General features: G+C 48.3%; 2 protein-coding genes across 2 annotated transcripts in view; both read right to left on the bottom strand.

The window, feature by feature from the left end:
- Positions 1-11565, bottom strand: part of LOC117592626 (bromodomain-containing protein 3) — a 35616-nt gene extending 24051 nt beyond the window's left edge. Inside the window, exon 1 of the mRNA XM_034286562.1 lies at positions 10716-11565. The gene's annotated coding sequence lies outside the window, so the exon portion shown is untranslated. The remainder of the gene's footprint in view (positions 1-10715) is intronic.
- Positions 11566-12120: 555 nt separating this feature from the next.
- Positions 12121-14251, bottom strand: LOC117588447 (complex I assembly factor ACAD9, mitochondrial). The gene is made up of 3 exons (XM_034279733.1): positions 13150-14251; positions 12768-13092; positions 12121-12706 (listed from the first exon to the last, which is right to left on the bottom strand). Exons 1-3 carry the CDS (start codon positions 14214-14216, stop codon positions 12182-12184), a joined length of 1917 nt encoding a protein of 638 aa, XP_034135624.1. The 5' UTR covers positions 14217-14251; the 3' UTR covers positions 12121-12181.
- Between the last annotated feature and the right edge of the window lie 18 nt (positions 14252-14269).

Raw genomic sequence — 14269 nt, 5'->3', positions numbered from 1 at the left:
ATATACACACACACAAGCACTAGGAGTGAGAGGGAGACATACAAACATTCTGCCAGAGCAAAGGGACAGACAGGAGGCAGGCAGCAGCTCAGCTCCAAAGTGGCGCAACGGCAACGGCAACAGCAACAAGAACAACAACAACAGCAACAACAACAACAGAACAGAAACAACGTCAAAACCGAGACATAAAATAAATGAGCGCCGCCGCACAAACATGTCTCCAATGTGTTTGTTGTAGTTACTGCTTGCTCTGACTGGCCGTTACTTCTGCCTGTGCTGGCTGTGCCTCTCCATCGCTCCGCAGCCTGCTCTGCCTAGCTCCCTCACTCCACACCACCAGTCAAGTCAACCACCATTCCCCTCAACCATTGCTCTCCTCCAGCGATTCGATTGTAGTTGTTGCTGCTGTGCCTGTGCCTGTGCCTGTGCCTGTGGCTCCCTCTCTTTGTAATTATTGATACATAAAAATACAAAAAGTGAACGACGACGACGCATGCTGTCGCTGCTGCATTCGCCGGAATGCAGTTGACGCAATAAATCTTAGCTGAGCTGCAATTTGCTCAGAAAACTTGAAAGAACTCTTAACTTGAGCAAATTTTCGATTGCTTTTTATCATTATCCCAATATTGTGATTCCATAATCCGAAAAATTCCTTCATTTTTGCAGTTTTACACTTTTCAGCTTCGTTCACGACGTTTGACTCCCACTGCGACACTTTTTTGCCTTGGGGTTTTTCTTTTATTGATTGAGTATGACACTTCCATTTGAAGCGCACCGCATGGCACTGCTTCTCACTGCACTTTTAATACACTCTCAATAATCGAGTGTCGAATGAGAATCACATTTGCAGCCAGTGCCGCTCGCTCTGTCGATGTGCCTTTAATCCTTTTTTCAAAACCGACAAAAGAAAATGCGGTGCGCGCTCTACGCACACATATAGAAACACTCAATACACACATTCACCACACACACAGTCGCATACGCGCGACAGACATGATTTTTGCCTGCTTGCGCTGCTTGGCTGAGTTTCGCTGTCGCTGTCGCCGTCGTTTTGTGGCTCTCGGACCGGGGCTGGCAACTTGGCCCAAACGTATTCGTTTTGCTTCTTGCTTTTGGCATTTGTGTATCTGTATCTGTCGCACTTCCTGCACCCCCGCCACGCAACTGCCTCGCCGCCTGCTTCTTCTCTTTTTTCCACTTATTTATTTACTTTTTTTGCAATAATAAATATTGAAAACACACACACTCATGTAGATACACTCTGCTTGCGGATGCTTCTTCCTTTTTCTAATTCTACTCTCGTCTTCACTCGCACCCACGCACACACTCACATATCATTTATTGGGCGCCCCCTCCGCACATGTATTTTTTCTTTTCGTAATTTCTTCTTGGCGTCCGTCCCGTACGACGACTCTTGCCGTTGCCGTTGCTGTTGCTCGGTGTCTCACACTCACTGCTTGAAGCGACTGCTTGGATTGCTATGGCTATGCTTGCTCTGCTTGCGCGACCGACGAGTTTCCGAACTTAACTAACGACACCATCCAGCCTGAAGCCAGCCGAAGCCAAGTTGCGAAACGAAGCGGCAGCGACTGAGACTGCGACTGCGACGGCGGCAGCGCAGCTCGTGGAGACAACTGGCGTAGCAAACCAATGATTGGAGCAGAGAAGGGAGGGAATCTGGGAGGGCGATGGGCGGCTGGCTGCAGTGGCAACGATTATATGGGAAAATTTATTCAGCATTTAACGAACGTGCCTTGTTGTGGGCGCAGCGGGTCGGCGTCGTGGTTGGCATCGGGTTCAGTTCACGGGGGTAGCGGGTGAAGTCAGGCAAAGGTGTCGCTGTCAGGGACCCAAGTGGAAAACCAGGACCACGAGCAGAAGCAGAAGCAGCGGCGCAGCAGAGAAGCAGCAGAGTTTGTTTTGTTTCAATTTCTTTTACATTTATTTCCGACGTTGCTGGTTCTGCTGGTGTTGCGGCGTCGACGTCCATTCAAGTGTTGGTAATTAAAATTGCTACAATAACTAAATCAGATGAGCGGCGTCTCTGCCTCTGTCTCTACTCTGCTTTGCTTTGTAGAGTCGCCCCTGCCTGCAGAGTGCGTTTGCTCTTACATGTGTGTGTGTGTGAAAGGAACAAGTGAGAAATTAAGCAAATGCATGCCATGCCCTGAGAAGAGTAGAATTGCGGTGTGGGAGGAAGTGAGCTAGCAAATTTCACAATGTTGTGGTGTCTGTGAGTGCGTGAGTGTGTGTGCTCATGCTCAAGTGCATTGCTCTAGGCATGGGTGTGAGGGAGTGAGAGAGAGCCTGGAGACTGGCAAAAGGTGTCTCTGCTGGGTGTTGCTGGGGCACTGCTTGAGTCTGCTGCCAAAACTTTTGCGGCGGAAGTACAGAGAGCGGCCGATGCGTGTTGCTGTTGCTTATAACTGCGGAAGCAGCAATGCAAATTGTTGAATAATGTCAAGTGAAATTGCGTTGTAAGTGGGAGCATGATAAATGACTGGGGAAATGGCATGAACAGGCAAGACTTGTTTGAATGGAATTTGCTGGAAGGAAAGACTTGCGCCAATCACTCTCCTTCTGATAAATGTCATTCGGAGCACAATTAGAAATAAAACCAAACAGAAACAACAGTTGCACAACCGGGTGAAAAAGAACAGAGCCATCACTACCAAGCAGTTCAATGCAGTCAGCCAGCCCTCGGTCGACGGCGCAGTCAGTGCAGGCAGCGCCTCCGCAACTGCAGCTGCAACTAATGGGAGCACTTTTACTGTAAGCGTGCTCCTTCTTCACTCGTGGCCGGACAATGCAGCTAAAAAAAGACGCAATCGAACACCGACTGAGAAAAAAAGGAAAACGACGTCACTCGCACCGCACAGGCAATACCCTAAAATCAGAAACTTGGCAAACCTTAGGGAATGATTTATGGTGGGCTTGAGTCCTGAACTAGTGCTTAATCGATATCTATATTTTGATTACGGCAACCAAAATCAAGCAGGAGAAAACCAAAAGTAAGCAGTGGAAGAACAAGAGAGTGAAAGAGCCAAAACGAAATAAAATGTAAAAGGGCAACCAGCAAGGATGGGGGGGGGGCGAAGTGCATAGCGCGGGAGCGGGAGACAAAAGGACAGGAGATGCAGACAAAGCAGAGACTGCTGTCGGGTCGGGTTGGTGGTCGCTCGGTTGGTCGGCTGCTTGGCTTGAGCGGTGTGGCGGAGGGTGGGGGGAACACACACGAGAGGGACAGACGGACCGAAAGTTGCTGCAGCAACAACAGGCTACAGGATGAGGAGGGAGCAGCGAGAGGGGCGAACGTGCCACTGCAACAACAGCAACGACAAGGATTACAATTCAAACTTGCTCGTCAGCCTCGCTGGCTGGCTGGCTGCCATGGCCGTTGGTTGCAGGGGGGCAGAGCAGCGACAGCGAGAGCAAAAGCGGAATAAAGGAAATGCCAGAGCTAAGGAGGAGGGGCAAGTTGTGGGGGTAGGGCATCAAGGGATGCCAAAGCCGCGCCGTGTCGTGCCGAGCAGAAGGTGGCAGCAGCATTGCCAACAACACAAAAACAACGACAACGCAGGCCAAGTTTTGCTGCTGCTATTGCTTCCCCTTCCCCCACTCGTTACCTCTTCCATGCTCTTGCCTGTCCTGTTGTTCCATCCTCTTTCACTCTCTCTCTCGCTGGCCTGGCTTGGCCGAAGCTGCAGCCAAAGAATACACATGCATAAAAAATGTGCGGAAGAAAAAATTTATAAGTACATGCGTGTCTCACAGTTCGTGTGTGTGAGTGTTTGTGTGCGGGAGAGCGAGAGAAGCAGGCATTGAGTGGAATGAGACTGGAGGAGCATCAGCATCAGCGCATCAGAGGCTGCGGCAACGACGACTGCTTTTGCTTTTGTAAAGAAAAAGGAACCTGCGGCTTCTGCTGCTCTGCTCCCTCTGCGACTGCAAGCGACGGCAAAATAAATGAGCGCAAAGGGGCCAAAAGCAAAGCAAAGCCAACCGCACACACACGCACACCAGACAGACACAAAAGCTCGAGCGACGTTTCTGCTTTTTGTTAATTTTCATCAGTGGAGCACACAAAACGGCAAATGAGTGAGTGAGTGGCGCAAGCCGCAAGCCAAAGAGGAAAGCGGGTGCGAGAGGTATCCTACCATGCTGGGACACCACGAAGTTCCTCAAAGTCAGCTTAATTGGCACTACGGAGAGCTTTTTTCGGGCAGCTGATTGGGATTGCGACTGTTCCCGTTGCCATCCCCGTCGCTGTACGCGGCTCAAAAGCAATCCCAGCAGAGCAGTCGCCGGGCACACGTTTCACCATGATTAGTTGGGATTTTAGTTTACCAAAAAGGGGCGACAGCAGCGAAACAGGCATCGGAAGTGGACGAACAGAGCCAACTTTAATTACATTTCTCAACGGAACAGCTACAAATAATTCAACTAAAATGAACCGATTTTCAAATTGAACAAAGAGCAAACAAAGAACCCCGCAAATAAATATTTATGCGCTTCGAAGTTTTACTCTCTACCAAGCACTGCTTTGCTCTGCTTCGAATTACGGTAAGCACACTGCTTTAGCACATCATCAATCTCTTAATCGAAACTACTGCTTGCAGGCACCAGCATATTTTTGTCTCTTTCTAACATGCAATTCCCTTTGAGGGAATAGTTTATAAAGGGGGCCCCAGGACTATCCCAATTAGCAGATAAATACAAAACGGATGACAACTCTTATGTATTCGATGAATTATTGACAGAGAGCAGGGAATGAGAGAGACAGAGCGAGGCGGGGTGTGGAGAGGGTAACGCTCCTTCCAAGGAACGTTTCTCAAGTGAATCTAATGAGCAGAGAGCCACGCCCACGCATCGGCATGGCAGATGCAGCGCCAGCTCATCCAGCGTTAAGCCATGCAAATTACAACAATTTCCCGTGCACCGCACAGAAATAGATACAGAATGTGTATCTGCATCTGTAGCTGTAGCTGCCTGCCCGGCCAGTTCTAATGTATCGCACAGATGCGAGAGTCAACCAGAATGAGATGTGAGTGCCAAGGATGGTGACAGCATCGCTGTTGCCGCTGCCGCTGCCGCTCCCTCTCCCGCTGCCGTCGCATAGTCAGCGTCTCAGAGCCATTGCATTTGTATAATTTGTACAATAGTCAAGAAAATGCTCGCTGCGCAGCTACAGATACAACAGTTGCAGATATGTACATATGTTTGCATGTGTGCACATGCCACACACACACACACACACACACACACAGCACATACGTGAATACGTGGGGAGCAGCACAAAAGCGACATTGCAAAGTTTTCGCTGCATGCCGATGGAGGAGGCGAAGCAGCAATGGTATAGCAGTGGCAGAAGGCACATGAGGCATCGGCAGAGAAGCGGTGCCTGAGAGCAGGCTTCTGGCCCGGGACTGAGCTCGCGCGTTCCATGCAAACAGTAGAGATGCCCAGGCAACTACACTCGTTAACACAGTTCAAGGGTTTGTTTGCTGGAAAAGCCAAAAGTTCGCTGAAATGGGAGCCGCACTAGCAGCCAAAGGATCGACAGAGTATCGTGTAAGTCTACACACTCAAAAGATATCTCTACCCCCCTAACTTGTATTTGTTTTGATTATTTGAGTGCCCCTCCCACACACCCACAATTGTTGGACAGGACAGTGCCGCTATGCAGTGTACACGCCGCGCGCATTAGGAAACAACAGCAACAACAACAGCAAGACATGTGGTTCTGGGATGCATGTAATTCGCTGCTCGGGTAACGGCCGCCAGCCAAGGACTCACAACGGACCTGGCTCCAACGCCTCTTGCTTCAGTGTGTTTCTTCTTCTACATAGTTTCCCCCACCCTTCCTGTTGGCTGCCCCGCAGCACTTTTGGAAATGGGTGCCACGAAAATGCCGCCACTTGTGCGCTCTGGCAATAAGCAGGATTCAATAGACGACGACGACAAGGAGGAGGGAGGGAGGGAGGGAGGGAGTGAGATGGTGACGCTACCTTTTGCCCACCCATACGGAAACAGAGAGAAACAGAGACACACACAGAGTAGAAGAGAAAAAGACGAAGAGAGACACACACAAATGCATATGCTCTGGCCATATCCACATAATGAAGTAGAACCACCACGACACGAGGGTTGCCCACTCGCCGAGCACCCCACACCACTCACACCTCGCCCTCCCCCCCTGCCATTCGGAAGAGCAAGCAGTCGCATGACCAAACACCCAACAAAAAGCCGCAGCAATAACAACAGCACTGGGATGGGGCAAAGGGGACAAGGGACACGGGCAAAAGGAAGAGCAAGAGCAAAGGTTCACATTTAGCTTCGTTTTGTCAGCCGAACCAACACGCCCGAAGGAGCAGAAAGAAGCAGAAAGAAACCCAAAAGGAGCTGAAAGAAGAATAGAAAAAAACAGCAGCAGCAGTAAAAGAAGAAATATGCTGGAAAATAACGGAAATAAACTGACAACTGTATCCATAAATGAGCATCAACCAACATTAAGGTTGCTTCATCAATTAATTATGTTCAGATGAATTTCACAATTATCATTATAATTGTCAGGCAGGGAGACTCACAAAGTTCCCTGTTTTGCCATTAAAGACGTTGGATGAAGCAAACGCAAAGGACAGGTCCAATCAGTGGGTCTTAATTTATGCAGAGCTCATCGAAGGCAACATGCAAGCAACAATACTCGTGTATAAATTGTGAAAATATTGTATTCTAAAGATTATTGAGTGACACCCATGAACATCGAACAGTAGGAGAACCACCAGTAAAGCCCATCATCGCAGTCCTCGTTGCCTGCCAATCGCCAGTTGAAAGAAAATTCAATTAAAAATCAAACCAATGAAAGAATATTTCGTAATACAGAAATGCATACAGCAAATAAACGAGGTAAGACCGAGAGGGAGAATGTGAAAATTTCTACCACAAAAATGCCATGAAATGCAAAAAATTACTTCGCACCGAAGGCACTTACACTCTTTGACCATATGCGATATGTTCCTGCCCAGAGTTAAGGACAAACATATCAGAATAGTTGAAATACCCTTCTCAAATGTCATTTATAGAAAGAAAATCCACATTGGCTGTGGCAAATGAGTGGACAATGCCACATCGATTTGGATAGTGGGTGGTCTCAGGGATAGGATGAGTGTGCACTCATTTTTTGCATTCCATATTTTGATGGTGCTGGGCCGTAACTGTGAGCCTAGCACCTCTCCTGCTGCTGCTGCTGCTCCACCTCACTCCCCAATCCGACACAAACGGCATAAATTCAATTACTGAAAATATATCCAAAGTGCAGCCCAACAACAAATTCAATTTACAGCTAACCATTCCAAATAACCCCAGAGAGAGAATAAGCGAGAGAGAGACTGTTTTCTGCCCTTCCAACTATTTTTTTTTTACAGTTTGAATTGTGTTTGAAGAGTGCCATTGGAAGGAGTGCAGACAGGGACGAACACAAATAAAATGTCTGCGTTCGTGTGTGTGCATTACAAAATGCAATCGTTCGGCCACCACCTCGCCCTGATACGCACCACTGTGACAGGCACGAACCTATCCTACCTCCCCCACAACCTATCCACAGCCCGATACCAATACCAATCCCAATCTGCGGGCAGCCAGCCAATCTCCCTTATATCCGCCCCTCTGCAGCACACCTCTCCTCTACCCATTTGACATTCAGTCAAGCCTGTTCGATGTTTTTGTTTATACATATGTATGTAAGCTTCTCGTTTATCTCTACCCTTTCAAACAGTATCCCACACTATTTTAAACAAAATTTACGTATTACTGGATTGGCATCCAAATTCCTTTCGATTTGCCGCACTTTTAAGAGCCCTTTAACAAGCATTTTTAATGCAATCCAAACAGCAGAAAACTTTAATTTCATAGGGTATTCCAAGCTGCGACTACCGTAGCTATCCTTTTCTGCTGTTGCTGTTGTGGTCGCTACTGGTTGCTCTCTCTCTGTTCTCTGCTTCGAATTCCGAATTTCTCGCTTATCTCTTGGCACTTAAGCAGCGCTGCCTGCTGCGGCTCCTGCTGCTGCTGCTGCTTCCCCCCACCTGTGCATGGCATCGTTTCGATTCCAGTTTGATTTCGTGGTACTATGCTTCTGTCGATGCGCGTCTCTTGAGCATTGTGGAGCCTGCCGGCCTGCCTCCTCAAGGTGCAACATGTAGGAGGCAGGAGACGCACTCAAAGATCTCTCTCTGCCCACACACTAACGCACTCACACGCGCACGTGTGCTTGAGAGACAACTCCACCTGTCCCTGTCGTTGTCTCTACCTCATGGCAATGTCGTCCCTGCCACCACTTTCCACCTTTTTGGTTTTTTATTTTATTTTTGCTGTTTCTGGAGGAGCAGAGCATTTGTCGCCATTTATTTACACGATTAGAAATCGATTTTATGCGATTCCCATATAATATTCAATGTGAAATGACAAACGTAATACACAAGAACAAAAAGTACACACATGTGCCCTCCTGTGTCGCCAGAACGACAGAAAGAGAGAGAGAGAGAGCAAAAAGCAGAAAGAGGAACAGAGTACATGGTGTATGGAGTGTATGTATGCACACATGTGTATATGTGCTCTCCTCTCATATGGATGTGCCGTTATAATGATTTATGTTAAGCTTATTGGCAGGCCACCCACCCATACAAACACACAAACACTCAATGTTGATGGGAGTGTGAGTGCATGTGTGCACGAAAGAGGAGTGAGCGGGGGAGAGAATGAAAGAGAGAGAGAGAGAAAAGGGCTCAATCGAAATCGATTTGTGGGCAGGCAACAGAAACAGCAATTGCGGCGGCAATGGCAGCGACATCTATCGTCGTCCCCCAACTTCAAGCGACCTTTGCTCTGCTGCCTACACTAAGCGAAATGCGAGTTAATGCACTGCTTGTCAGAGCAAAAAGCGACATACCGATAATTAACTGTATAAACTCGAATCAGTGAATTGCTTTGAGGAATGTAGTTAGCACTGAGCTTTGCATATTCTATGCACGGTTTTCTATCAAAATGGGATGTCATACAGACAGAGAAAAACCATGGGAACAGACTAACTTATCCATCGTCTTTGAATTGAATATCTACTGATTATTAGAGGGAAGACGGCAATCATTATTCCACCTGTCCCGCACAGCCACCAATATTCATTAATCAACCCCAAAGACGAAATGGTGGTTAATTAGACCTGGACTGGCGCTCAGGTTAACTCTCGGATATTTGCCTTGATTACGACGACTTTGATCGAATCCGTAATCGAACGGCTCTCAAGCTCAAAAGCGCTTCACCCACACATACACACACTCACGCAGCACTCACACACTTAAAAGGCAATTGATTAACAACTAAAAGTTCAAAAGGCAGCAATTAACATTTCAGAGAAAAACAAACGCAATGGCAAGGGATGGTGCGGTGCGGTACGGTGCGGCAAGGGGTAAAAATATGCTTCGTCACTTTACAACGAAGTAGACGAGGTGAGGTGCAAAAGAAACGTTGAAAAGAAACGAGCGGGGGAGAGGAGAGCGCAAAGTATAAAACAAAATCCCAAAACTCAATCCACTTGCCTTCCTTTTTCTGCTTCTTTTTGTGTGTGTGGCTGTGCATCAGTGTGAGTCCACGACTCTAGTACAAAACTAGCCACCCCACCTTTGGCTTCCCCCCACTCCGTCCAACAGCAAACACAATTTATACACACAACTCCGTCCCGCCCCGCCCCCAACAAATGGGCAAAGCCATTCGTGCGCAAATCTCAAATAAAAGCGCGCAGAACGCGACGTCGCTGCCTTTGGCCTCTGCCTCTGCTTCCGCCGACAGAGGAGCTCTTCTGCTGATGAATTGTATTTGCACGAGGCCCAACAAACACACATACACTCATGCGGACAGGGGAAGAGCAAAAAAAAGAAGGAAAATACAATATAAGCAGAAAACAAAAAATTAAAGCAAAGGCAAAAACCCGAATCAGTCCCAAACTGACTCCTCTCTCCATTCCAGTGTCTTTGCTTGGCTCTGCCGCTACATTTGCAGTTGTATTTGTGTGTGTTTGCCTGTGTCGTGTGCCACTGTCAACCGCCGCTGCCGCGTCGAAGTCAAAGCCCGTAAAAAGAAATACAACTACAAGAAGCAGCGCAGCCTGCAGCAGCAGCTTGGTGAACTCTGGTTATGCTTCTTCTACTACTCATTTTATTGTTGTACCCATGCAGAGGGTATATTTATGTAGGTGGTTATTTCGACTCTAGTCGATACATCTGTCATAGAAACACAGCTCCTGGAAGATTACTATTTTTTAGGGTATCAAACTGTGGAATAGCAAACTGGAGCTAGCATTCATTTCTTCTAAGAAGTAACTGTTTTGTGATTGCTGTGAGGTGCTTGGCTGGAAGTCTCACATACGCGTCTCGATGATGATATGAAATCCCCTGACAATATTCGTTTTCCAGAACTTCAATCGTAATTTGATTCTGTTTTGTGTGTTTGCTCAAATCCCCCTCCGCCATGTCACTGTCACCCTCCTGCATCCAAACCAAAACCAGTCTACGCCACTGTCCCTTTCTGATTCGTATCTTTTGCCGGTTCATGCACACACTCACACACCCATACACACACACACGCACGCATTGAAACACTCAGAATTCGATCCACAATTTTAAGCTCAAGTTCAATTCTCTGGTAAGAAAAAAAAAGCATACCTGTGTCCAGTTTAGGTTTAGTCCGCTTCTTCTCCTCCTTCTCAGCGACGCGACGCTTATCGTTGATTGACTTTTGCCTGCCGCCGCCCAATCATTTATCACACACACACAGAAACACAGAAAATACTCAACTCTTCTTTTTTGAAATTTTTGTTTGATTTTTACTTGTGTGCAAATATTACATTCCAATTTTTTCCCGTTTTGCACACCCACAGACACAGAGGCGGTCGCACAAACGAACACACACACGCGTCAACGAGGGGAAGCAATTTTCGCCGCAGGCGGTTTTCTTTTTCTTCTTTGCTCTTCACTTTGCCGTTTTCTTGGCGATTTTCACACGCTCGCCGAAAAATGTCACTGTTCCACCCGCACACGCGCAAATTTCACGTTGTTTCTTCAATCTGCTTAAAATCTTTCTCTAAAAAAAACTACCAATCGCGCGCGAATCGGAATTCAAAGTTAAGTGGTAGATCTCCGACTAACTGTTAAGTAGTCCCGATTTAGTTTAGTCTTCCCTACTAACGATGCTTTCAAACCGGCTTTTTTTAAGTTCCCGGCTCTGGCAATCAAATTAAAGCCTTAGCAACAATTCAATTGAATTTTTATGAATTTTATGAGTCAAACACAAAAGAATTTCATTTAGTTTGGGGACACGGAAGCCCCACACTGTCTCATTCTTTCAAACACTCGCGCGCTCAAGCATCACAGAACTGTCCACTTTCCATATGTTTGGAAATCACTTTAACGCTATCTGCACTTACTGCACCGCATTTTATTATTTATTTAACCATTTTTTGGCGTACTCGACGAAGAAAACAGAAAAACGGGACTTGCGGGCGACAACAAATAAATTCTGTGTGACCGTGGTTCATCGATAAAATATGCACGTCCGATACTCCATAGTACTCCTAAATATACCTTGTCATTTTAAAAATATACCATTAATATACACTATTTCAATATCATATTAGTAGATTTTCAATGTTCTATTTGATATTACTAGCTGTTTTGGAGTCTCAGCGCTAAAACTATAATTTTATACGATTTATCATTGGCTTTTAAACGGGCAGAACTGTTTCGCTAATGTATTTCTTTTGAAATTTCACCTTGTCTTTGTCATTTCCATAACTTCCATAATATACCGCATGACCCTCAAGCTATACTAAAACATACCTTCAATTATTGGCTAGTTTTCAAATCTAAAAATATCTTTCATTTGCTAAATATCTACTAAAACTAAAACGTGGTTAGAGTGTACGGATGAAAATCCCGATGTTGCAAGGACCTACCTTTCCGACATAGCCCCTGCGCACTCATTTTTGCGTTGCATGTAAGGACTCTCGGAATAACTATCGATAATTGGAACGACCTGGCGCTAACATCCTTTCATTTAAAAAAAAGCATATAATCTTTTAACAAAACTTTATACTTGATATATTTATAATGTAAAACTATTCCTCAAAGGTCTAGAAATTAAATGTCAACGGATGCACGGCAAAGTAGCCTTTGCTCTTGGTCAGCTGATTGGAGAGCCGCACCAGATTGTTGTCGTTGTTCACGAAATTTCCGCCAAAGATTTCCGTGCAGAGGGTCAGGACCGTGTCCCGACCCTGCGAGCAGACGGCGCTGGCCGTGAGCAGCTCGTGGTCAGCGAGGGGCAGGCCGATGCAGTAGGAGCGCGAGGCACGCGCCACACTGGCCCACATCGCGTAAATGGTCGTTGAGATCTCGGCCAGGCGTTGCATCTCACTCTGTCGCTCCACCACCGCGTTGCCGTGACGGGTGAACATCAGCTCGACGGACATCTGGAGGCGGGCCACCGACTGCTCAATGCACTGAGCCGCCGCCTCCAGCGTGGGATGCACATGCTCGGACAAATGCATTTTGGTCTTTGGATTCTCAATGCCCGACGTCTCCAGGAACTTGCCAAAGATGTGGCCGGGATGGAAGAGCGGATTCCTGCTCTTGCGCACACCCGAATTCATCGCTTGCTGTGGGTGAAACCTGGTGTAAATCTTCAATTTGGAAGTGCAGATCCTTGCGTGGTCTTACCCCTGCGTGCTGCAGTCCTGTGAGGGCAATGAACATGCTCAACGTGTCGATGGATTCCCCTTGCGTGTACAGCTGGGCGGCATCCCGTAGGCCCAGCTCTGTGGCCTGGCCGCTGTGCAGGCTCTTGGGTCCCACAACGCCCAGATTTTGGGAGGCAATTGCGTACAGCTGCTTGAGGGTGTAGTACTTGGTTATGGCACTCTCCAGCGTCACGTCCTGGCCCTGGAACTCGTCCAGCAGTCCGGCAGTGAGGTACAACATGCTCTCCATGGCATACACCGAGCACATGGCACGCGACAGATGCACGCGCGTCAGCTCCAGGTCTCTGCAGAGGAGGAAACATTAGGAAGAGTCTTTTAAATTCTTTCTTCCACACTCTCACTTGATGTGCACGCCGCACTGGGTGGTGTCCACGCTGTATTGGGTCAGTTCGCTGAGCAGCCGCTTGGCCAGGGAGACCCCTACGAGGCTGCTGCGCAAACGCGAGGCACGCACCAGCTGCTCCGAGTAGCGATTGCCGTCGTGCGGCAGTCCCACCACCTGCTCCTCGCTCAGCTGCACGTTGTCGAAGTGAACACGCCGCATCTGAGCCTCGCGGCAGCCAAAGGTCGCATGCTGCTCGCCCAGCCGTACGCCCGCCTGCTGGGAGTCCACCAGAAAGATGGTGGTGGCACGGCCCAAGGAGCCGCTCACATTGGGCTGCTGTGTCTGGGCCAGCACCAGGAAGAGTTGCCGCTCCCCAGGCGCACACACCACGTAGGCCTTCTCGCCGTTTAGCACCCACGACCTGGACTCGGGCGTGAATGTTGCCTGCGTGCTGAAGTAGTCGTCCTCGGGCGGCGTGTACTCATAGATGGCCTCGGTGGCTATCAGTTGTCCAGTGCCCAGCGCCAGCAGATATCGCTGCTGCTGCTGTGGCGTGCCCACCTCCCGCAGCAGGTCCACGACCACGCGATGTGCCTGCAGTCCCAGGCCCACGCTGGTGGCCGTCGAGTCCGGCTCGCTGGCCATCAAACTGGCGCTCCAGCCATAGCCTCTGCCATCGTAGTCGGTGGGCACATTCAAGCCGTAGAGTCCGAGCTGCTTGAGATTCTGTGCGGTCTCCTCCGTCCCTTTGGGCTCGCTGAAATAATTCCTGAGCGGCAGCAGTGCGTTCTGCAGCTGGGCCATGTCCTCGCGGGCTATAACCTCCGGATAGGCCAGCAGTTCCTTGTCCACAGCGCCAACGAAGAAGTTCTTCACCAGCGGCTCACGTGCGGGCAGCTGTTGTTGCGGTTGTTCCGCTGCCTCGTCCACGCCGCCCGGCTTTTCGCTGCCACCATCCTGCTGCCGTGGATCGAGGCTGCTTGTTGTTGTAGCCTTGCTGCCCTTGCCGCGTATCAGTAGGTTGCCTCCTCTATTGTATTTTAGCAGTCTCGCGACACCAGAAAACACCTGGGAGCGAATCATATTTTTATTTTTTTTGTTATTTAATCATGCAGTGGGACCGAGAGTTATCGATA

This window comes from Drosophila guanche, unplaced genomic scaffold, assembly GCF_900245975.1.
Source record: "Drosophila guanche unplaced genomic scaffold, DGUA_6, whole genome shotgun sequence".
NCBI lineage: Eukaryota > Metazoa > Arthropoda > Insecta > Diptera > Drosophilidae > Drosophila > Drosophila guanche.
Note: the sequence above shows the minus strand (reverse complement) of the source record. Positions and strands in the feature narration are given on the sequence as shown.

Bases quoted from the DNA above. Each gene is read 5' to 3' on its own strand.
- LOC117588447 (XM_034279733.1), bottom strand. From the start codon at position 14,216: ATGATTCGCTCCCAGGTGTTTTCTGGTGTCGCGAGACTGCTAAAATAC. The intron at 13,093-13,149 runs GTGAGAGTGTGG...CCTCCTCTGCAG, and splicing joins CAGTGCGGCGTGCACATCAA to AGACCTGGAGCTGACGCGCG. The intron at 12,707-12,767 runs GTAAGACCACGC...TTTCACCCACAG, and splicing joins CAGGACTGCAGCACGCAGGG to CAAGCGATGAATTCGGGTGT.